The following is a 24,611-nucleotide window of genomic DNA, read 5'->3' as shown; positions in this document are numbered from 1 at the left end:
TCAGCTTTTCTGTTGAGTTTTCTTGCGGCATTGCCAACACAAATAGCTGAAGAAAAGCTAAGGGGAAAAGCTCTTTCAAACGAGTCCCTGTTTTTATTAATTCTTAAAAAATGTATCTTAATACTAAACTCAAACGGAACTTTATATGTGCTCTTTTTGTATCCATCGATTTTATGGAAGCACTTTAACTGATATTTAAATATTTCTTAAAATAAGATCTCCTTAAACATTGTACTAATTAATGCTTGAAGAAGGCAATTGGAGATTTCACAAACTGCGTTATTTCTTAATGGTAATCAATTCAAAACTAATATAAGTAATAACATTTTTTAAAAGGGATTTTAATACAAATTTAGAGTTCTTTCCAGTTATTAAGAGTTATTCTATATTCAATCCCATATCCAAAGTTGGAGCAACAGCCACTGGAATGGGTACATTTCTAGGGTGGTTTACATCCCCTCTGTCATAGTAACCTCCTAAATGCTCTCCTGGCACATGGTACAGTCCATAATGCAGTCCATTGTTGGCCACCTTGAAAGCATTTAAGACAAAATATTAAAATAGAGTTAACTTAAAACCCTTGGACTCACATACCCTCTTCAATCCATTGATGGAGGCTAAAAGTAGGGCCATCTTTGCCAATAATAGAGCTTTACCGCTCACAATAGACAACATTTGGAATCCCATGGGTACCAAAATAGCCCCCAATGCGGTGACTCCAAACATCATGGTGATGATCATATTATAGCGATGTCGTCTCAGTCGGGCACTTCCCACGGGATCGGTGTTAGAAGTCTCTGACAGAAGAAATCTTCAATTTATTAAGAAAGAGATAGAAATTAGCCAACACCCACCGCTACTTAGATATCGCTCAGTAAGTTTTCCTAAGTTCACTTGTAAGGTGTGGGTGGTTAAGCCCTTTGCCAAACTGACAGCTAGTTGATCAAACCATGTCAGATGTTTCAGATCCTTTCGCTCATCTTGGGCTCTTGAAGAATTGTCAGTAATATTGGGTGCGGAAACGAGACGTACTCCATCGTATATAGAAATCTCTGGGGCAGACATTACGTCCTCGAAGATGTGTAAGCTCTTTGATCGAAAACAAGACCACAAACTTTGAGATACGCTAGATTGATAGCAGTTACGTAGATCACTTCGCAGTTTCCTCAGCTGGGATATCCATGATGTATCTGTTTGATCCTCTCCGGTTGCGAAACGATTACTTAGGAGTGCTCCAAGTAGGAATAACACCAAACCCGACTGAACTCGCATTGTTCTCCCTTTGAAATCCGAAATGAAACTACATCAAATGTGCCTCCATCGATGCAGTTTTTATAACCCATCGCTGATCAGTGATCGGCGACCGATCTCGTCCAGTGCACCCGGTCATTAGGGCAGATGTGAAGACCCTCTTCTCGAATCTCTAACGGTTTCTTTTAGCGGTCATGGTCGGCAGACAGTTGTTGACTTTGAAACCGAGTCTGGGCAACCCAGAAAATCAAATGGGCAGTGCCTAAAATTAACTTGTCAACATCGATTTGCAACTGCCCACGATCGCACAATTCTAATCAGATGCGTTTCGACCCTGTTTACTCGCAATAGGCCATGAATTAGACGCTCGATTGAGTTAGTAAGCAGCTTTCAAGGGGTGTAGACTGTCCTCTGCAAGTCTCTTTGAATGGGAGTAGGTGAACTGGGTTTGGCTTCGTTTTAATTAGATTTGAAGAGATTTTCAAAGGTATTATTTAAAAATTGGACTGTAAAAAGTTTACAATCAATGAGATATGTAAGTATATTTAGGTAATATTTAATAATATCTATCTGAAAAAATAAAACATTTAATAACTAGTTTGCTTATTTTCAACACTTTAAAAACTATTCAATTTTTAATAAGGTCAAAATGCATTGTAATTAAAACCTAACCCATATTTCCTGTTAGATAAAAAACTATGCTAAATTCGATTTTCTTTAACATTGAGTTTTATTTTTAATTATTCTTTATTAGCTAAGAGGTCATTCATTGCATTTCCTTTGCTTGATAATTGTTTTGAACAAATTCGTACTAAGATTAAAAGGTTTTCGCTTTAATAGTTACAATGAGTGCAAAAGTTGACATTCAGTGATTGGTTGTTGCTCTAGACTTTAAACTAGTTAACAAAGTTTACAAAAAAACAGTTCTACACTTTCCTAAATATATGCACCCGCCAAAATCGATTCTATACTCGTTAGAGGGTTTTCACATTTTTTTGTTTTTCTTTTTTGGTTTTGGGTGTGGTAAAAACAGTTGCTCAGAGCTGGGTGCCCAGGATTTTAACCCTTCTGTTCAGATACAATAGTACTATAGATACGGCGTTGCTCCTCCCTGATCCTCGTTAGAAATATCCTCAGTGCTTCTGTGTGTATTTTGTGTAAACGCGTCCTAGCAAAAAATATATCTCATCTCATGTGATCTGGAGCCCCCAATCCTGCCATTGTTTCGCTTCTCTGTGACTACGTGGCGCTGGGCAGGCGGTGGCGCCAGTACAATCAGGATCCCGTGGCCGTCGAGGGCGTGGCAGCGGCTACTCCGCGTCCAAATCGCGGCAGGTACAATCCAAACTTGGACTCCACGCCGGCCAGAAGAGGAACTGCTGCCTTGTAGCCACCGATGTGGTCCAGGTTCTCGGTGCTCACCGACGCCGCCGCCTTTTCCAGCGGGGTGGTGATCTTGTGCGCCTCCGATCCCTTGGGATGGCTGCCTCCGAAGTCCACGTAGAAGAGTCGCTGCAGCAGCTCGTAGGTCACCAGGGTCACGCCAAACTGCGGCGAGGAGCGGAAGACACGAGCTGTGGGAAAAGGTAAGAGATTTGATTAAAATTTGATTTAAGTATTTCCTAAAACACATCTGACTTACCAGCCGTGCCCTTCCAGAAGGCCCTTGGTCCCTCCTCGGCCATGATCTTCTTGGTGGCATCCCAGACGCCATTATATGTGGTCTGGCCGGATCGGGCCACCACCTGCAGACGAGTTTTGATGACGTCGGCAGGCGTGACGAGGGAGGCGGCCGGAACACCGGCAATTGCACCGGCGGCCAACAAAGTGAGTGGGTGGTTGTAGCCATCCTTATCGGCCATCAAGGCCTTGGTGTGGGCGTAGGTCGGGAAGTAGATGGCCGAGAAGGGCACATCGCGAAGGAGGCAAGCTCTGGCTCCTTTGTAAAGACCAAAAAGTCCCAGTTCCCGCACCACCGACCAGGCACGGATCTTGTTCCCACTAGCAATTTCTCCTGCCACTTGAAGACGGATCTTGACAATCTCCAGGGGATTGGTGAACACCACCTGCGAAGCTCCTGCACATCCTCCGGCCAACACCTCCGCCCAGGTGGGAATGTTGCCCTTCTTGTCGGTGAGTTTGTCCCTCACCAAATCGTTGACCGTCAACTTGATGGCTTTCTCGGGTGCCACGCCCATCAACTGGGGCAGCAGACCTCTATAAAGACCCATAAAACCCTCGTGACGAACCACCTGGGAATTTAAATTGATAGGATTATATATATATAATTTCCAAAATATATGAGATGGCTTACCTTCTTGAAACAATCCCATGAGTTCCGATAGGCAACTTCACCGATATAGGAGCCTGCTCTCTGGTTCTGCATTCGAGTCTTGACTAGATCGATGGGGTAGACCACAGTGGCACCGACAGCTATGGATAAATTATAAATTAACGGTTGTAATTATAACTAAAATAAATCAAACTGTGGTCTTACCGCCTGCAAAGGATCCCAGAGTAAAGCGGTAAGAGCTTTCCAGAAGCATTATAAAGGCTGATCGGTCGGCAGGACTCTCCACCGCCTTGATATCCGCGAGACGATGTGTCATATGCTTTGTGTAATGTTCGGGGGCGATGTTGCTCAGGTCACTATAGTCGATGCGGCTGAAGAACGAGAGTATAACGATCAGTATTTATTTCAATGTAATGTACAATACAAAAGGGTAACTAAGAGACACCAACTGGGTTAGGTTTTGGGTTCGGGAATTCTTGGAGTGGAATCATAAACGAATAACAAAGCGGAACTCAGGCCAAGGAAGGACGAGATCACTTGCCTACTTGGAGTTATCTTTCTCCTGCGCTTCCACCAGCTTTGGATGAGAATTGCGAGTGCAGCGCAGAGAAATGGAGAAATAAAGAGAAACACAGAGAGAAAAGATACAAACAAGCAACAGTTAGCACAAGACATTTGACACTCATTTTGGGTATTTCCCTGGGACACTCATGCACTTTCAAGAAAATATTTAATGTAACAAAACAATCGGACAGACCTAAGCAGTATTGCCAATGATTTTTAAATACATTTTAATGTTAATTTGATAAGTAGAATTCCCTTAAACGTAAACTAGAGTTTTTTCTCTAAGAAAAAAAAATGGTAATAGTATTTACTGTTGTGAATTTCAACGCCCTCATAAATAACACATTAAAAACACATCGTTTTTTACAAACTTAGCTACGTGAAAAATAACAATTATAACTGGTTAGATCATCACTATGAATTTACATTCTGTAAATGTATATGATTTAATACTAATTACACAATTAGACACATTAAAGCCTTGAAATTGAATGTTTGTGAAGTGAGCTATTTATGTGAATTGTTTTTATACTAATAACTACAAACTACTAATAACTTCCCAAAAGTCTACAAAGTAATGTTAATATCCTAATAAGTTCTCGATCTAAAACTCGAAAAATATATAAATGTTTCCACATAGTCATAAAATTATACTTTTAAGAGCAGAATCAACTAATCTTAATAAGGAATCAATATAAAACAAATAAATAATTTTCTAACTGTACAAAACAAAAACACTCATCCAAAATAAAATAGATTTAACAATGTCATCAAGAAAACAACAAGTAAATATTTTAGTTTTGCTAATTGTAATCCGAAGTTGGCAACGCTGAACCCGATGGCATTTATTTCTGAGGACTCACCCTGCTTGATGGACGGCACCAGCCAGGTGGAAGAGGATATCAATCTCCAGCGGCGTGATCTGGCTCATCGTCTGGGCAGCGTATAAGATCTGGTCCTTGGTGATCATGTCCGTGCGACTGCCTTCGGTGGCGTACAGATATACTTGTTTGATCAGTTCCATGTTATTCAGCAGCGAGGTAAATGCGATGAAATACGGGAAGCTCACTTTGTGACCCTCAGTGACCTAAAGATATTACAAATATTATTATAATATAAATAATCCAGACGGAGAAACCTCAGATATCTACCGAAACGAGGTTGTCCTTGACGCCGGGGGTCAGTAAATGCCGCTTAACATTAACGATAATGTCCTGGAAGTCCAAGGGGGAAATGAATCCAGTGCCTGCTGGATCCTTGCTGCGGAACGCCTCCATCGCATGCTCTTCGTGGAAGTCGTGCAGCAGCTGCGTGAACTCAGCATAGTTGATAAGGCGTTGCTTCTTCTAAAGGTCGGACAAATATTTACATTATAAATATACATTAAGATACTACAGATTGCATTGCACTTACATCACCAAAGTAGCGCTTGATAAAGGGGCCGTCTAAGCTAAAAGGTATCTTTGAGTGCAGTTCAGTTTTTTGTACGACATCAGCAAAGTCAGCTGGAATTTGGAAGTGATATATAGTGATATGTTCGCTAATTAGGATAGTTATTTCTCACCATACGAAACGGTGCCGTTGCCCTTGCGGTCGAACAGCTGAAAAGCGGTCCTGTAAAGGGCATCGGGAGTACAGAGAAGACCCTCGAAAGCCTGGAACTCCGAGAACGAGATGAGTCCATCCTTGCTCGTATCCGCAATATTTGCCAGCAGGCGCACCGATTCCTTTTCAAAAAATAAATTGAAAAAACAAAAAAATATCAGTATAAGATTTAAATCCGTAGAAACCATATTGATTTTAAAGCTCATTACCGGTATAGACTTTTATTGAATAATTTTAAATCTCTATTTAAAATAAAATGTACAACTATCCAAAATTATAAAAAATAAAAATATGCGTATTGCCTTTATAGTTTTCAAAAAAAATTTGTAAAATTAATGATTCATTCAAGGGATTCATAAAATTACTTAGTGGTTGCAATGATTTTTCACTGAGCTATTTTGTAAAAAAAGATTAAAATCGTAGTTTAAATTTATTCTTAGTTCAAAACCGAAAGTTTGTCCAAATTAACCTGGGACCGGAAATTGGTATGAAATTAATAACAAAGATTAATATTTTTTCCCAGTGACAGGTTAATCTCTTTTAATTGAACATTAGACCCAGTAGTCTCCCCCTAATATTGAGATAAATGCGGGCCGGAAAAGAAACTGCCCCCACAGACTTTGGCACCTGATTGAATCAGTACCAATTGGCGGGGGCACCTACGATCAGGTTCGATTCGGTTCTCAGACCATAAAAACTGATAAGCGAGACCCATTAAAATATAATCTATGACGTTTGGCGGTTAGACACGAGGCAGTCAAGTGATTGCCGGGTTATTTAGTTTATTATGTGTTTGCGGGTGGGTCAAGGTCAACCTGTGAATCAGAGTGAGGAGTTATGCCACTGATTTATGTTTATAAGTTTAGTATGTGCTGCCGCACAGGCGGGTGTTATCTAGCGATAAGATATGGCCGGCCTTATCAGGCAGAGTATGCAAAATAACCTTGCAATGACCCGCATTTGCTGCACAATGCTCAGTACTTACGTCATTAAATGCAGATTCCGAAAAGAGTCCTAGGAACTTTCGCACGAAATCCTCGCTGGTCATATAATGCTCGCCATTCTTCTGGATGGAGGCGTACTTCACGAACACCTCTCGCAACTTTTCCGTGCCCGCGCGCTTCAAAAGCGACGGAGACTGCAAGAAGAATTTTGAAAAAGAATGAGAAAGATAAGTATAATATGATATGATAAAAATCCATAACAAAACTTTTAATTTATTAAAAAATGTTTGTGGCTATCTTGAAGATATTTTTTATGAAACACCGGGAATGTAATTATTTTGAATATATTTTTTTTTTTTGGGTTCTTAAACCACCCCCTTTTATCCGCCACTGTCTCACTCTCTTTGAACTCTCCCGTTCGAGCTCAAAAGCAAAAGCAACACGTGTCAGCCGCTCAAGAATCCCAATTCCAACTCACATTTGGCAAACTCTTGGTCAGAGACATTCCTGTTTTTTAGCTGTGACTACTTCTGGTTCAATGTTGTTTCCGCGATCAGTTGCGGCATCTAATTAGCTCATCAATGCAAACCGATCTAATCCCAACCGCACCGCTCGAGTGTAGGAACCACTGCGTCTCCGTCCCGCGATTAACTGCGAGTGGAGCGGAATTGGCGACCACAACCACTAGAACCAGAACCACCGGGAGAGAATCTGGGAGAGCACCACGAAGAGAGATCGAGAGCGGTATATTACCTTGGCCGCCACTCTTTATTTGCTGGCTCATTATCAATGTCAATAACGTCTCTTAAAAGAGCGCTCTTTATAATCGGTATTACGAGGAGATAGGGTATTTAGTAATAATTTAACAAGACTGCAAAAACGATCAACCAATATTATTGTATACAATGTTTGCCATTTTTACAATAAGTTTTCTTCTGTTTTTCAAGATCATACATTTTTATATATTTTCCCTTACTTATTTCGCTGTAACCTTTTAAAATATTATTATGTATTTTTTCTAGGTGTAGTAAAGTGGAACAGATTTGTTGTTTGATTACTGATAACAAAAAGCGAGCGTCTATTTAAAGAATGATTTACTTTGAGTTTACTAGCAAAAGCAATTGATTGTAATAGCTTGTAAGCTTTTTATTACCCCATACCTTGTTTTAACTGATAGTGTACTAATTACCAATTTAAGTGCATAATGTACTAATCATAATCGTTGGCAAACATTACCCCGAGTGATGTTAAGTACCGGGTACCTGAAAGTTGAATTTCTAACACCCTATATCATATCATTCCCACTTGTTTACTTGCCCACTGAACAACAATCACAAAAAGGTCAGCAGCATCGTCAACAACATTGATGACAATACGCCCGATTCGATTCCCTAGCATTTATCAATTGGCTCATTGACGTAATACGATTAGCACGCGATGAAATTGTAATTTTCTCCTCTCTTGTTTTGCTGGGGTTCCCTCTACATGCTCAATTTCGCTTGTTTGTGCCAGAAAATTGCTAAAAACAATAGCAAATTTCATAATGAAATCAGCGAAAACACGAAAATATTTATGGAGACCCCAGTCATGAAATGTTTGCAAAAATAATTAAGTCTTAATGTTGCACATGCTATTTGAGTGAAGCTAAATACCCCAGGGGAAATATCAACATTGATTGATGTATTATCAATTTCAGATAACTTTTGATTAAAATTGATTATATTATTGACTTAAATCAAGGGCGGAGAAAGTACGAGTGAAATCCCCTATGACTTTCTCTGATTTATGAACATACTGAAACAAATTTTTACGTATTCATATGTTACTTGTACAAAAAGTTCGAACTGGTAGACGTTGTAAGCCAAATAAAACCAATCCAAAATTTAACAATTTTACACCTACATACTTATTTACATAAGTTTGTCAAGCCGTAAAAAAATAGCTTAAAAGTGCATTTAAAATTAAACCTTAAAGTTACCTATCTTTTCGTTCACTGTTATTGCTGCTTAGTAATAGTTGAAATGGGATTTATTAGATTGGGTTTTCCTACCCCCTTTTTGTTGGGGTCTGTCGGATCCGTCAAAGTGTCGCATTGACCTTTCCCAATCGATTTGCAGTGGCAATAAATGAATTTGTTCGCCGGCAATTTGCAGCACAATTTGCGATGCCATCAAGTATTCATGGGAGGCAGCGAAAATAAGAATATTGAATTGTTCACTTGATGAGGATATATAATTCATATTGATGCTGGGGAAAGGATGAGCGATTTCGTTTCAACAAAAAGTAATTAAATCACCATGTTTGTAATAAGTTTGATTAACATGTATTGCTTATTAATTTTGGTAACATGTAAATTGTTTCTGTTATGAGTTTAATTAAAATTAAATAAAGGACAAAATGAAAATCTCGTTTGTGATTTGCATTCACTTTTTATATTTCATTTATAAATTGGCATAACAACTCTCATTATTAACATTTACTATTTTTCGCAATAAAATTTCCCTTGGAAACATGGACTTTTGACGGATTCAGTGGGCATGAAATAATCCAATCCGAATATAATCAAAGGAAATTCCGCTTAAGCCCCGATTCAATTTGTTGCCATTGCACACTGAACTTGTAAACCCCCAAACGTACTTGTATGTGACTTTATATATTCATGAAACAGTTTTTTATCTTCTTTTTATTCGGGTAGCGCCAACAAGCGGAAAATGTTACACATACGACCCGTATGACTGCAGACAGCAGCGACTTGTTTGTTTGTTTGCTCGGGTTTGTGTCTCCCCCTCTCCTTTGTCCACCCCTCTTCTTCTTGACTGCTTTGTTGCATTTGCATAATGAGTTCTTCTTGGCCATGGTCTACGGCCCTGCCTTTCGCCCGTCAAAGGTTGCAGGCACAGGCTTTTCCACCAATTTTCCCCTCTTTTCATGCCGCTCAGCCTGCAGCGAGTGGCACGTGCTTGTCACTGTTACTGAATCGTTCCATCTGTATCGGTGGGTGCACAGAAAATACTGAATCCGATCAAACACCGAAGAGGAAACTGTGATTTTTAATTTCGGTAAGAAAGTTTATTAGCTTGAATAATAATATAAAATTAAATGTATTTTTTAGGACTGAACAAGTATGAATCGTTTGGGTTTATTTATGTAATAAAACCATTTTTAATAAAACTAATTGATCAAAAATGAACATATGTTCCCAGTTCTTCAATTTCCACTTTTGAAATAGATTTTTGAACGTATTTTTTACGATGTCTATGTATGTTGTTACGGTGTAGTGCAATTTTTGTCGGTCAGTAACACCAAATATGACAACAAAAAAGTTGGCGTATGTTAAATAATATCCCTTTCTTTATACTGTACAATATTATAACTCTTTAGAATACCCTGTTGATTAAAGCCTTTTATATACATTTTTCTCTGTGTTGCTTCCATGGAAATTTGTTGCGCGAGCGGCAAAGTTTTGTTTTTGTTTGCAACTTCCGTCAAGGTCAAACCGGCTGTTCATTATCGCTGTGGTTGTCGTTGTTGCGGAGATTGGGTATTTGCCCCCCCCATTAACTGAAGTCGTACAGAGAAATGAACAACTGGAAGCTCGGGAAATTCTACCCAAAACAATCCGCCAAAAATTTAATGAACTTCAATGACTCCATTTAGTAATTTTACTTTATACTAGCTGTCAATAAATACCAAAGTTTAAGGGAGGCGGTGGAATATTGGGAATTGAGCAACAGCTGCACCGTTGGCATATTACGTATACGCAGGGTGAGCCATGGGACCACAGTCAGCTGGCTAATTGACGACAGCAAATGAATTCGAGAGAATCCAAAAGCTAGAGAGGTCTCTATATAAAAAGAGATTTTATAGAACAGATGGCTGGAACGATCGGTAACTGCAAACTGAGAACTGCAAACTGAGATTCTCGGCATGAGAATAGCGGTGACTTTTCCAAAGTCGTGAGTAGAGAAAACTGGCCACAAATCCGTGGGATTGAAGGTGATTCTCTGGATGTGTGGAAAGCTCTCGCTTATAATGATATTGTTTTATATCTTTATATAATTGTTTGGACTGTGAGCTTTTTGGAGATATAAAATATTTATCTTTCGACTATTTCGTAATGTTCTCTATCTCATCCAGATGCGGGTTCCTTATTGATATTAATTAGTCTAGGCACTTCCTCGATCGGTCAGTTATCAGTCCAAATAGTTAATTAGTTTCCTGAACTGAACGTTACCTCATCCTTATCTGGCATATTCACTAATTTGTATGAACACAATCGGAAAGTCTCTTGGATCTTCGCGAACTTCAGGCACGTTCGCGTTATCTGGTTTTATGGACGTTAAACTTATGTGTCAGATTAACTGTTCGTTTAACTAGCAGTTAAATTGGATTTTATGCAGACACTGAATATTAAAGACTGGTTTCTTGATTTTTGATAGTCACTCGCGATTTTCTTCTGTTTTATTTAATACTTCGAAGGTTTTTTATTTATTAAACTGAGTTTATGAAAAAAATTCTTCAAAACTCAAACCGGATATATTTAGTGTCAAGCTTTGCGAATTTCGGATTCGACTCGTGATGTTTTTTCTGGGAGACGCGCGCGATTTTCTCGGTTTGTCATCCGCTGGCGTCGCGCTGCTTTTCCATTCTGAACTGTCGGAATTATAGAATCGAGAGCTTTTCCGCTTTCAGTAACTGCGGCAGCAACGTCGACCGAGAGAGAGCCGCAAAAAATACAAATAATAAATAAAGAGAACCCCTCGGCGATTGCATTTCAGATTCATATTAATTTGGAATCTCATTTCGGTTTGTTTTCGTTCTGGGCCCGGGACGTGCTCTTTTTCTTGGCACTGCAATTTAACAATAAACAATAACATCAACTATCTACTGCAAAAACCATAAGAAGGGGGGATAAAAGAAGCGTTTTCCTAAGCCCAAAACAATACTTATTTGATAATATACCAGTGCACTGCGATCCGTGGGTGCAATGTGTTCACGGAAGTAATTTTAGTCTAAGTGGCCTCAAGGTGCGAGTATTCGCTCCTTTTCTCTCTGTCGCACTTTTTACAAATGTGGGCAAGTTATTAATAGTTTAAGAATTTAATGAACAAAAAATATAAATTGTTTTGTCCATACAGCATATTATAAAAATATATTATATTTTTAGATTTACATAAACGTTTTATTACTTCTATTTAAGATATGTTAAAAGTGATTCAACTTGATAATCCGGGTATATAAAAACTTATTATTTCTTCGACTTAAAGTACTACTTAAAATTGAGTGCTTAATATTAGAACTTAAACTTAGAATATAGAGTAATTTAATAAATGTAATTTTTTTAACATAACTGCTATTCCTGTGACCCCATCTGTTTATTCACATGCATGGTTGGCAAGGTCACAAATTTCGAGTGTGCCAAGTGGTTGACGATTTCACGTTGTGAAAATTTCTTAAATTTAGTTGCATTCATTCACAGCTGCTCGAGTTTCTCTGTTTACAATGTAAACACGTGCTGGGGAATATTACACGAGAAAAGAGCGAAAGAGAGGGCTTTTTTAGAGAGACCGAGACGAAAGATAGCGCCAGAGGCATTGCGTATACGCATCGTTGGCCATCTGCGGAGGGCACGTGAATGAAGCGTGTTTTGGCGGGTATAAAAATAGACTGCGGGCGCGAGAATTTTGTTATTATATTAACGTTGTTCTGGGCCAGAGATATGCTATCTCCACCCCCTCTTAAGAATTTTAACAAGGCCGTCTCATCCTACAAATTTCGGAGGGGTGGAGTTCGCTGTTCGTTAAATAAAATGAACAATTACGAGCACCAATCATGAGCAGCAAGCTGCACGAACCGACAAAATTTATTTATGAAGGTTAGCCAAATGTCAGTTCAGTTTTCCCACTCCTTAACAAGGGTGTCCTTTTTGTGGCACAACAGGCACCAGCTCGGGGACTCACGAACACAATCGCAGCCCAGGAACCTCTACTTCCGGATTGTCACATACAAAAGCTTCTGTAGGTTAACATCGCTTTTAATACTACATTTTACTATAGTTCTCAGTTAAAGAGTGATGGATGATGGGTGCTAAAAGCGTAGTCAGCTGTTATCAATTTTTATCTGTCCATTGCGTTATCCTTGTTCCTTTCGATTAGAAACCATTTTAACGTGACCTTTTATTTCTATAAAACATTTATCTATTGCCTTGTTTTTGCATCCTTGGAGAAGATAATCTATATTTGTTCAAACGGACTTGTTAATTGCTCTGGGACATAGTGATTCATTTAGAATGCTCGAGTCAATCTATTCAATCTAAAATACCTTCGATATGCTCTTTCTTTTTTTAATAATTAACTTAACACTTAAATACATTTTTATTTATTGTTTATAATTTGTAAAGTAATGCAAACATTTATTGTACACTTTAAATGCATTTTTTTTTTTAAACGAAAAGAAAATATACATTAAATGCTATTTAGGGGAAAACCCAATTTATTGCAGCCTAATTTAAATTTTAGTTCTATCTAGCAATATTAAATATTTCATTAATTTCGAAAACACTTATTTGAAAGGGTATTTTATAATTTCTAACTAAGCCAACAATGTCTTCCCAGCTTGTTTATACTTTATAGCGTCAGTCGGCACTTTTGCTCTTTTCGTTCCGTTTTCAGCCGCACTTATTTTTAGATCCGAGCACCTAATCCGCCGCCTCTTTGTTGGCGAGAGGGGTGGCTCCCTCAGAGGGGTGGCTCTGGTAATTAAAACGCAAACTGGCGCCCACTTGATGCAGGGGGTAGGGGTTCCTCGAAAGACAAAGGCTAAGCTCCACCGAGTGCACTTACTTCTTGGCATCGGGCGACTGGCAGTGCGGGTATCCAATTAAACGGAAACGGGATGTGCATTGGCATTATCAGCGGCTCTGCGGGATGTTTAAGCTGGAAAGCGCTGACTTTTGGCGCTTTGGCTTCACTGCGAATCCAGTTGGGATTTAGGGGCGATTTTCCACCTGAATTCAGGTGGGTGGTTTCAAGGAGCTGTTCTTTTATCGATTTTTACGCACTTAACTCCGCCTATCTGTCGGGCAATTCGATTCACTGTCACTCGGATTATCCTTTATATACAACTTTGTATAGGTTCCTGTTCCTTCAATGCACCCAAATATTTGGAGGCGACAGCTGCAGCACTGGGAACACCTCGGAAAACAGGACCGTGCCAGTCGAGAAATCGCGCTAAACTGGATGACAACATGGAAAACATGGTTTAACAGGGGTCCAAAAGGTGGTTGTGGAGGGAAATGTTAGGAATCAAGGAAATGTTAAATATCCCATCCGCAGAGGTATGTAATAAACTAAATTAAGTTTATTAAAATGTGGAATTATTACATCTTAATTTAATTAAAGACTTTTTTATAAGGAAAATGTGTTTAAAAATAATGATTCACCGATGTTGTTATCTGTTCATGTGCAGCGGAAAATGTAAAAAGGGAAATTTCCCAGCTGAGCTGGTCGGAAAATCGGAGCGCCATCTTCTGCCGAGAGTTTCAATATTTAAAATCCATTCTAGTAAGCAATTTCAGTTTTAGTTTACCTATAATTCTAAGAATATATGGAAATCAAGTTTTTACTTCTCTGATTAGATTTAACCGCCCAAATCCAAATTGTTTTTAGCAGTAACCATTAAAATGAAAAATATGGTCAACCATAAACCAGTAGTCATAAATATTTATTTGTTTTAGTACAATAGGTAAGCATGCACAGTTTAATAATAGCATTTTATGATGATTCGTCTTTGAACAACAGGTTATTGCAAGTAGTAAGCCGTAGAAGGACACGACTCCTTTTTGGAGCGGCCCGAATAGTTTGCACTGAAAGCTGAATGTGTGTGTGTGCCTGTGTCCGTGTGTGTGTGGGCGTGTGAGTTCCTGGGATTCCCCGACAACTGCCTAACATATTAAATATAGATTTAGTAACGAACGCAAGGGTAAGCCACAATTGAAAATCACATAGGGTTCTTAAGTGAAATAATGCAACGGATAGGCCGGAACACAATAAATAACAACAAATGCCGCCGAGTGCTAAATGTGATGTGTAGACGATCATTGCGGATCAACAGCTTGCAAAAATACATATCTCTCTCTGTATGTCTGTATGCCGAAAATAGTTACTTTTTCTAACTGCCTAAAACTCTGTAATTTCCATGGTTAATCACCATTTAACACCCGAAATTGGAGCTATTGCTGATTCTTCAGATTTTTGGTGACTATCTGCGCAGATCTATGACCTTGATCTTGGCCTGGTTGTCCATCCGGATGTGCTGCGCCTCCATGAAAAGCGGCGGGTCGTTTGGATGCGGATGAAAACTCGACTGCCGACACTGGGCAATGTAGTCTAGCCCGTAATGGGGTGTGAGTATAAAGAAACCAGTGCTGTTAGGGGAAGATATGAATACTAGATAAGCCGGTGCTATCCAAAATGACTCATAAATGACTCACGTGTTGTACTTGGGGGCACACACGATGGCCAATGCTTCGGGCATCATAATTTGATAGGAGCAATGCGTATGCAGGTCAACAGAGGACAAAAACGCAGTCTGCGTGGGATGGGTCTAAAAATGAGGATCATATTCATAAGTAAACAGGACACAATAAAGACACTTGATACCCACATGAATCCATCCCAGCGTAATTAGCTGCATCTGATCCTGCACATCGAATATCTGCTCCTCGTGCATCGTATTGCAGCTATCCGGAGTTCCCTGCTGTTGCGGCGTGATGATGTGCGTGATGTACAACTGATTCTGGGAAAGATGTCCAGCTAACACTCCGCATGTCTCAATATTTTTCGAGGTGTTGGCAAGAGCCAGTTTTAGGAACACCTCCATCGTATCACCGGGAACATGAACCAGACGTAGAGAGCCCGCCAGCAGAGAATCCGTACGGTTGTATGACGGTTTCTGGTTGCGATCGAAGCTTGGCTTGGAGCTGAACAAATAAAAATTGGTTTAATTATATTTAGATATGGAAATACTTTCTTTGGTTAATAAGGCCACTGTTAAAAGATAATTCAGTCCAACTGTTTGACGAAACTATCAGTTTAATGGGCCTATCAGTATGCTTATCAAGTTTAATCAAAGTGGGATCGTTTTATAGCTGACGATCGTTCGATAAGCCAGTCTAGCTCTTATGGTTGTTTGAGGTGTCCTATTTCAAACCTCAAACCAGGGGAATGCAATTTATAAATATCCAAGTTACAAATGTTATGATGACTATAGAGAATTGCAATTACAATGCGGTGTCAGAAAGTTTTCTGTTGACGTTGTTGTAAGTCTGTAAGTATTGACTGACAATTTTGTTTTTAACTAAAAGTATATGACTATATTATGAATGACTAGACTGATCAGGGGAATTCTTTGTTAACCTAAACTGGTCTATATACTTAGTTTAAAACCCCTTCTTTGAATCTCACTTGGCTGTCTTGTCGGCGGCTGCTTCGTTGGCAGCAGGCAACAGGAGTCCCGATCCCGGCAGGCTGCGATTGGCGCCTGTGGGGAAGTCATTGGGATAGACAACCTGGTCGAGCAGGTCCAAGTCCGGTGCCGATGGCTGGTTGCCCTCGTCGATGAGCACATGCAGGTTGGCCGGTATGAGGGATGGCACAACACCAGCTCCTCCGGCCCTCTCCCTTTCCTTCTGTCGCTGGCGTTCTTTTTCCCGCTCTCGATCTCTCTCTAGCTCCCTGACCCGTTCCGCCTCCTTGCTGGCCAGGAACTGCTCGTACTCTCTTTGGTAGTGGGTCAGCAGCTTGGCGCGCAGCTTCTCCGTCGTGGGCATGATTTCGTCCTTGATCTTCCTGTTGATGTCCCGCACTTCGGCCTTGACACTACCATAATCCGGATGCTGGCGGATCTTCTCGATGAAGAGGGTCATGTAGCGCAAGTAGAGGATAAAGGCGTTCTCGTGGTTGCCCTCCCGCAGGTAAACATTGGCCATGCGCAGCATCTCGGTGCCAGAGCGATAGTACCTGCAAGGACATCGGGTATGAGTAGCTGAGAACCCAAAAGTCCTTGGCCACACAAGGTCGCAGCCTTGGTGGAATTCGCCATGGAAAGGCTTTAAATCGAAGGACTCACCGCGTTACGGGCATGTTCTTGTCCACCTCGATGAGATTGCCACAGTGCGACAAGTGCTTCATCCTCTCCTGTGGCTCCACTACGCCCATACTCATGCTCACAGCCTTTGACATGGTTTCAGTTGCTCCTCTTTCTGATCCAGCTCCTTGTCCTGGTTTCCGCTGCCTGTTTTACTGGGAGTCCTTCAACTACTGTCTTGGGTTATTGCTCGCATCGATTGGACGCACAATTGGTTGTCAGTTCAATGCTATTCCGCAATCTTTTTGCGTGGAGAATTACTCATAATTACGCAGGTGGCGTCCTCTTTGAAACAGCTGTTCTCCCAAGCAGTCAGCTGTGCGCGATAGACTGGAACAAGCATCGATAGCTTATCGATACTATCGATGCCAACAGAAATTTGAATGTGGTAAGCTTTTGCGAACGTTACTACTTGAATTTGTGAAACAAAACAAAATATTAATTTGAGTGCTTTGTTTATGATTTGTGTGCTCTCTTTATCTAAACTTTTACACTAGAGGTAAAGTCTTTAATTACATTTTTCTAATGCGCTACAACTCAAATTGCACAATTCAGTGTTTTGTTGTTTAAACTTTATTATAAAAACATATAATGAAATTGTAAAACTAAGTGCAGTAACTAATTCTTTTACTTCGATTCCGATCTAAATAAATTTGCTGAAATCTAAAGATTAATTTAAGTTTCCAGCTGTTTGTTTCCATTTTTGCATTGTCTTTGTGGTTACACGTGTGCCAAAATATTAAGACAAAACATGGTTCAGTTATTTTAACAAAAGTAAAGGCTTGTTTATTATTGATTGTCGTAAAAGGCCTCAGACAGGCATACAAATAAAATTGTAAGCTAAAATTCTAGTACTATTGAACAGATAATTGATTATTATTAGCTTAGCTTTATGTATAAAGCTCGGGTTTGAAGGTCAACAAATCATACAGGATTAACTCCATCTTAGATTTTAGCCTTCTAATAGTACGTTGCAGATTTGTATTTCTAGAAAGCAAACTATATATTGCCATTCGAATTGCACGTTCCTAATCCGTATCGCTATCAATAAAACACGGCTAATCTAGGCAATACACAGCGATAGTTGGTGTTTATCAATTATTATTTTAAAGACCCCTCAGCTGGATTGATTGTGGAAAATCTTTGGCTCATTCAGTAGTAGCGCGTGGGTCGATCCTGAAAGAAGTCGGCAGAAAAACTTATTTCTGGGGTAAGCCAAATACAAATTATAGAACCGAATAACAGCCAATTAGCCGTGCAAATATCGTGTACTTCGAGTGCGAAAAAGTCTTGTTTGCTGGGGTCAAAGTGCGCACTTGTTTACTTAAGTGTATTTGCACTAATAGGCCCAATCTTATGCCTCTGATCTGCGGAAACTAACGAGGCGATATGATAAGCTATCGGTGGATTATTTAAAGCATGCAGATCGGGCAAAACCAACAGTGCAGGTGGGAATATTGGGCATACTTCAAGGAGATGTTTAAAGAAGATTAGTAGAGCCTTCACAGTTGCTGCTCAAAAATGAAATTATAAAACTAATGCAAATTTATGTTTCAAGTAAACATTACAGATTTTCTACTTTATTTTTGTTAAAAAAATAGTCTATTATAGATTTCTTAGCTGTGATATAAATAATTTATTGTAGCGCAAGTAATTCTTTGTATTTAATGATCCTATCAGATATCATAAGTTAAGCCATAATATCTGAATGATCTTATCATATATTATGGTCAATTCTGTATTTTAAGATTGCACTTCAGTTTTTGTGCTCTATTCCTTGTTTTAAATCTCTGTTAATTTAGTTAAGTTAGTTTTTGTCGTGGTTTTAAACATAAATTTGTATAAAAGACGAGTGATTGAGAGACACCTAGTTTGATTGACCGCTTGAGCGAGTGACCAACTGACTGATGGATGGCACGTACGCCCACAAAGCGCACAAAAAAAATGAGAACCGAAGACCCGAAAACCCATTCACAGATGCAAACGCCGAGATCCGAAGTCCCCGATTCGGGTTCGGTTTGAAATTGAGTTTGGCTTCCAGCTGAAATGGTTGGCTCGATCAGTCGAGTGCCAGCTTGGGCGCAAAACGGGCCTCAATACACGGATCTCGTTTTGTTTCGAGATAGTTTCGTTTTGTAGTTGTTCCGAGGGAGGGGACACAAAATAAACTGTCGCGTTCGTGGAAAGATAAATAAATCGAAAAAAGTGGGGCCCAGCGTGTTTTGAAATCGGTTTTTGGCATCGACAAACACCGAACTGCACTTGCAAATGCTGCATAATATCCATTAATTGAGGGGATAAAAAGCGTGTGATAAGCGCAGAATAATTATATCAATTATTTAAACTATAATTAAGGCCCCAAGCCAAGTTTCAGCCATAAGTGCCACTGGCAGAGTTAATAAGCCAGTTGCAGTGAATACAGTGCCAGTTTTAAACATAAAAAAAGGAGTTCACATTGCATAACCCTCAAAAAACAAGTCCAAGCATCCCTAAATCAGTGCAAGTAACCTCAGTGAGAGATACACATATATTGTATATACTTATCTTATAAAAGGCCCATCAAAGGAAATCTTCTGTAATTTGCTCAATTGGCGCGTTTGTCCGGCGATCAGCGTTTGGCGGCCCGTATCCAAGAGATACTTTTGCAGTATCTTTATATATAATTTGATTGCTCTCTTTTTGTGAAGCGTGTAAGTAAGTGTGTGCGTTACAGTTTTGAGCCTCCAGGCGATTGCAAAAGTATCTGAAATCGAAATCCGCACAAAAGATACGTGTGTTTGCCGGGCCATTTGTATCTGTATCTTGTGCGATGGCCCTGCAGCTGATAGTCGCTGTTTTATCGTCGAGCATATTTATTTAATTTTCGTTTTCAATGTCAAACCCGTGGTGTGTAAATTATGCAAAGTGTATAGACTAATAGGGGTCGGGTGGTCAGGTGGATGAGGCACTGGCACTGCTTTACATGCACGGCAATTACCCACTCGATTTCCTACTTAACGCCTTTTGAGGGAAACCAGAAAAAAAACAGAGTTCTATATGGAACACAGTGCGCATACAAAAGAAGTCGATTCACCATTAAAATCGAAACAAAAGCAAGCGGAAAAAATAGTAAAAAAAAAAAAAAAGAGGGGAGGGAAAGGTGGTGCTAATGCGGGGGAGTGGAAAAGCCCAACTACTTTTGGTTTCATCATGTACTATGACGGTCAACATGATAGTATCTCTTATACTACAAGTGTTTAATATAATTTGTGTTTTAGAGCAATTCGTAAAAAAAAACGATGTTGCACTAAACAAATTGATTGATACCTGAAATTGATTTAAGATTTAATTATAATTTTTATAATTTACAATTTTAAAAAATTGGGTTTTATTCATATGTTTTTTTTTCATATTGAAGGAGTACACAGTAGTTCTATTATCTTGACCGCAGCTGTCGTAACCATCCAGCCACTGAAGAAGCCGCTTTGGTTTCGCAACTGATAAAAACCGGTTTCGAAGACGGGCTTTGATATTGATAAGAGATCCCCCATTTTACAACTGCGGGTCGGTTGTTTGCATTGTTATTATTATGGTTATTATAGCTAGGATTGTTATTGTTATTGTTGATGCCATTGTCGATGGGACTGCTGGAGGTCATACCGCAATCTCAGCCCCATTCGAAGTGCGATTGCCAACGACCACGGGGGATTTGCATTTGTCCGCTTTATCTATAACCAATTGATGGATGAGGGCCGGGTGGATCATTTTGGATTCAACTGTCCAACTGTCAATCGATTATCGCTTTCGTCACCATCGCGTTTTGTTGCAGATATTTGCAATAATCAAGCGGATTGCCAAATACGAACGGAGGGGTCTGATTTATGCGTTTCTAAATTGGCAGAGAGATGATAACAAAGCGAGAAGATTACAGATACTTAAGTGACAATAACCCGGGTTTGTCATTAATCAAACCTTAACGGAAGTGTTAGACAGTGATTTTACTACCAATCGTGTTTTCAAATATTTTTAAAAAAATATTCCAATAAACTGTTAGTAATAATTTAAAACAATAAACTTAACAGAGTATTAACAAAAGATTGAAATCTGTTAATTATGTCCTGCTAATTTTATTGGCTCTTTACCACAAGCCTATTAATTTGTTGCTAATTTGCCCCATCAATTTTATTGTTGAGCTATAATTATTTATCTAAACACATTAAAAATCTATAAACATTTATGGATCTTTGACAAAGATTGTGTCTATTACTTACTAATTGCTGAAAAATGTGGTTAAACATTGTGGATTTTCATTTACAGCCACAGAGCTGTGTAGTTAAATTTTGATCAGTAATTATAAGCTTACTGGTATTTAACATGATTTTCAAAATTTTTAAAACACGAAAGGTTAGGTTTTGGTATGGTGACTACTCCTGAACAAGTTAGATCAACCAATTTATAATTAGACCAAATAACTTTATTAAATAGAGACCGGTAAAAATGGATCAAAATATTATTTAACTCTTGTTTGAGTATACATGTTTTTCTGACAATTTAACTACTTTGATTTTTTTTTAGACCAAAGTTAAGTGCCACAACCCGAAGATGGCCAATAGCAAAATAGCTTTTTTGGCGCTTTTGGCCCTGAGTTTACTGTGCGGATTGGCCAGTGCCACCTACAAAGTGGGCGTGGGTCGGGCGGACATCACAGGACCGCCAGTGGAGATCAACTTTGTGAGTATCTATCTGCAGTTGTCTAGATTTCGATAGATCTAATGTATTTATCATGTACCATAGATGGGCTATGCCAACATCAAGCAGGTGGGTCGTGGCATCCACACCCGAGTCTTTGCCCGTGCTTTCGTGGTGGAGGACGAAAAGGGCAATCGAGTGGCCTTCGTAAGTGCGGATGCCGGAATGATGGGCTTCGGATTGAAGAGGGAGGTGATAAAGCGTCTGCAGACACGCTATGGAAATCTTTATCATACGGACAATGTGGCCCTGAGTGGTACCCACACCCACGGAGCACCTGGAGGATTCCTGATGCACCTGCTCTACGATATCTCCATCCTCGGCTTTGTTCCCCAAACTTTTGAGGTCATGGCTCAGGGACTTTACTTGGTGAGTTTATATTTTATTTATTATATAATATATTATATTATATTATATATTATATTTAATAAATAAACGTTTTTAATTCATATTCTTGCAGGCCATTAAACGGGCAACAGACAACCTAGTAGATGGTCGCATCTTCCTGGCCAAAACCACAGTGCTGAATGTCAACATCAATCGTTCACCCTCATCCTACCTAAGAAATCCCGCCGAGGAGCGTGCCCAATACGAACACGATACGGATAAGACATTGACCCAGTTGAGATTTGTGGATCTGGAGAACAATCTGTTGGGAGCTTTTAACTGGTATGCAGTCCATGCAACTTCTATGAACAATACCAACCGACTGGTGACCAGCGACAATGTGGGCTATGCTGCCCTTCTCCTCGAGAAGGAGTACAATCCGAATAAGATGCCCGGAAAGGGTAAATTTGTGGGTGCCTTCTGTTCGTCCAATCTTGGAGATGTTTCCCCCAATATAATGGGTCCCAAGTGTTCGATTTCTGGCAATGAATGCGATCTGTTGTCTTCCCGTTGTCCATCTGGCGAGGGAGATTGTTTTGCCTCTGGACCTGGAAAGGATATGTTCGAGAGCACCCAGATTTTGGGTCAAAGATTGTCGGATGCCGCTCTGGGATTACTCAATGAGCAGAGTCAGGAATCTACTGCTCGGGAGGTGACTGGAGATGTGAGGTTCATTCACCAGTTTGTGGATATGCCAAATTACAATGGAAGTACCTACAACCCACTGAGCAGGAAGATCGACAAGGTGCGGGGTTGTCAGCCTGCCATGGGTTATAGTTTCGCTGCTGGTACCACCGATGGACCAGGAGCCTTCAGCTTCGAACAGGGCACCACCACGGACAATGCCATGTGGAACTTTGTGCGCGACTTTATTGCTGCTCCCACGCAGGAGGACATCAAGTGTCATGAGCCCAAACCGATTCTTTTGGCCACCGGCAGGGTGAGTACATCAAAGAACTACAAATTAAGAATTCCAGATTTTCTTATAAAAATATAACAGATTTTTCATGTACTTTCTATGGTGCCTAGAAGTATGCAACACAAAATTATTTTCGAATTGTATGTTTTTTGAATGCGTACAAATTTTAATAGTTTTTTATGGATTTTTAGATGAATAGTTCACCAATATAATAATCCTAAAATGATTACATATCAAATATATTATTACAAAAAGTATTTTTATCATATTCAGTTTATTAATAAATTATACTAAGATATAAGCTGGAATTAATTGAAAGTTTCCATTTTTATGATGTCGTTAGCACACCTAATGGCTTGTGCTTATTATTTAACTAAAGCAATTTACCTAAAACGAATTAAAGTGCATTTATTTTTACCAGTCATTATTCGGAAATCTTAGAATGTACTTTGTATATTTTTATTTTCCTGAGTGTTTAGCAAGCATATTTAACCTTAACCTAATTCCCATTTTAGGCCACCTTCCCCTATGAGTGGCAGCCAAAGATTGTCTCGGATCAGCTGCTTAAAATTGGAGATGTGATAATTGCAGCCGTTCCGTGTGAATTTACAACGATGGCAGGACGACGACTCCGGAATCAGATCCGTGCAGCAGCCTCCGCCGCCGGAGGAATCGATACCGAGGTGATCATCGCTGGACTGACCAATATATACACCAGTTATACGGTGACCCCGGAGGAGTACCAGGCCCAGCGTTACGAGGCTGCCTCCACGATCTTCGGTCCCCATACCCATTCCATTTACATGGACGTGTTCGAGCGACTGACCAAGGCAATGATGCGGAATGAGACCGTAGATGCGGGCCCAAGTCCGCCCTACATGAACGATGTGATGCTGTCCCTAAACACCGGAGTGCTCTTCGATGGACACCCCATAAACACGGACTTTGGCTACGTCAAGTCACAGCCCAACAAGGAGTATGGCATTAATGAGACCGTGAAGGTCACCTACATATCCGGAAATCCGCGAAACAACCTCTTCACCGAGAAAACTTACTTCACCGTCGAGCGAAAGATTAATGAGGACCGCTGGAAGGTGGCCTACACGGATGCCAGTTGGGAAACGAAGTGAGTAATAAGGATTACAGTGATAAAAATAGCTATTAACTTTATTTATTTTCTTTAAGGATGGTCTGGCACCGCACCAACACGATCCTGGGCTTCAGCGAAATGGACATCTATTGGAACATCAGTCCGCAAACGCTTCCCGGGGAATATCGCATTCGGCACTCCGGAGAGTACAAGTACATCCTGGGCGGAAAGTATCCCTATGAGGGCCTCACGCACTCCTTCACTGTAAAAGAGGATTAGGTGACTTCCCCAAGACGTCCCAATGGAGAGATCCTATAAATATTCCTGACCAGACACTTGTCGGGTCCATCAAAAACAAAAACCAACACTGAATCCATGTATTTATTTACCATTTGTAGGTGACGAAGGAAAAGCTTTATTTTTGCTAAACGCGAATAAAAAAGATGCCAAATTTTGTTGAAACTAACTATTGCGATTTTTATTTTAATAAAAAAATGTTTAAATAGAAAAAGGGTGCTTGGTTTTCAGATTTCAGTTTGATACCCAGAACGGCAGTCTTAAGTAAAATAAAGAATTCAGTAATATCATAATATTTGATTGACAAAATCACAATTTAAAATAGATGTTTTGGTGTTTTAGAAAAAGGCCTAACATGTATATCTGCTGAATTCACTTTAGTTTATA

At 39.7% G+C, this 24,611-nt stretch overlaps 4 protein-coding genes across 7 annotated transcripts; 1 reads left to right on the top strand and 3 right to left on the bottom strand.

Moving 5' to 3' along the window:
• Window positions 1-378: 378 nt before the first annotated feature.
• LOC108050869 lies at window positions 379-1,272 on the bottom strand. Its single transcript, XM_017132768.2, has 3 exons — window positions 855-1,272; window positions 595-797; window positions 379-531 (listed from the first exon to the last, which is right to left on the bottom strand). The coding sequence occupies exons 1-3, from the start codon at window positions 1,270-1,272 to the stop codon at window positions 379-381; spliced, it is 774 nt and encodes a 257-aa protein (XP_016988257.1).
• Window positions 1,273-1,957: 685 nt separating this feature from the next.
• LOC108050878 (calcium-binding mitochondrial carrier protein Aralar1) lies at window positions 1,958-11,296 on the bottom strand. 2 transcript variants are annotated; one of them, XM_017132779.2, is made up of 10 exons: window positions 10,892-11,296; window positions 6,699-6,851; window positions 5,673-5,835; window positions 5,522-5,613; window positions 5,260-5,454; window positions 4,972-5,195; window positions 3,749-3,915; window positions 3,566-3,684; window positions 2,894-3,503; window positions 1,958-2,825 (listed from the first exon to the last, which is right to left on the bottom strand). In XM_017132779.2, exons 1-10 carry the CDS (start codon window positions 10,907-10,909, stop codon window positions 2,527-2,529), a joined length of 2,040 nt encoding a protein of 679 aa, XP_016988268.1. In that variant the 5' UTR covers window positions 10,910-11,296; the 3' UTR covers window positions 1,958-2,526. The 2 variants fall into 2 exon arrangements, with proteins under 2 accessions (XP_016988268.1, XP_016988267.1); XM_017132778.2 differs by lacking the exon at window positions 10,892-11,296 and adding an exon at window positions 7,136-7,318.
• Window positions 11,297-14,346: 3,050 nt separating this feature from the next.
• Window positions 14,347-17,223, bottom strand: LOC108050885 (STAM-binding protein-like A). The gene is made up of 5 exons (XM_017132789.2): window positions 16,786-17,223; window positions 16,122-16,676; window positions 15,322-15,637; window positions 15,149-15,261; window positions 14,347-15,082 (listed from the first exon to the last, which is right to left on the bottom strand). The coding sequence occupies exons 1-5, from the start codon at window positions 16,896-16,898 to the stop codon at window positions 14,917-14,919; spliced, it is 1,263 nt and encodes a 420-aa protein (XP_016988278.1). The 5' UTR covers window positions 16,899-17,223; the 3' UTR covers window positions 14,347-14,916.
• Window positions 17,224-17,967: 744 nt separating this feature from the next.
• On the top strand, window positions 17,968-24,393 carry LOC108050870 (neutral ceramidase). Of its 3 annotated transcripts, none has more exons than XM_044458668.1 (6): window positions 17,968-18,013; window positions 21,358-21,513; window positions 21,577-21,900; window positions 21,992-22,858; window positions 23,353-23,963; window positions 24,023-24,393. In XM_044458668.1, the coding sequence occupies exons 2-6, from the start codon at window positions 21,385-21,387 to the stop codon at window positions 24,204-24,206; spliced, it is 2,115 nt and encodes a 704-aa protein (XP_044314603.1). In that variant the 5' UTR covers window positions 17,968-18,013; window positions 21,358-21,384; the 3' UTR covers window positions 24,207-24,393. The 3 variants fall into 3 exon arrangements, with proteins under 3 accessions (XP_044314603.1, XP_044314602.1, XP_044314604.1); XM_044458667.1 differs by lacking the exon at window positions 17,968-18,013 and adding an exon at window positions 18,879-19,493; XM_044458669.1 differs by lacking the exon at window positions 17,968-18,013 and adding an exon at window positions 18,879-19,497.
• The last annotated feature ends 218 nt before the right edge of the window (window positions 24,394-24,611 follow it).

This window comes from Drosophila rhopaloa, unplaced genomic scaffold, assembly GCF_018152115.1.
Source record: "Drosophila rhopaloa isolate 14029-0021.01 unplaced genomic scaffold, ASM1815211v1 contig_167, whole genome shotgun sequence".
NCBI classification, from domain to species: Eukaryota; Metazoa; Arthropoda; class Insecta; order Diptera; family Drosophilidae; genus Drosophila; species Drosophila rhopaloa.
Note: the sequence above shows the minus strand (reverse complement) of the source record. Positions and strands in the feature narration are given on the sequence as shown.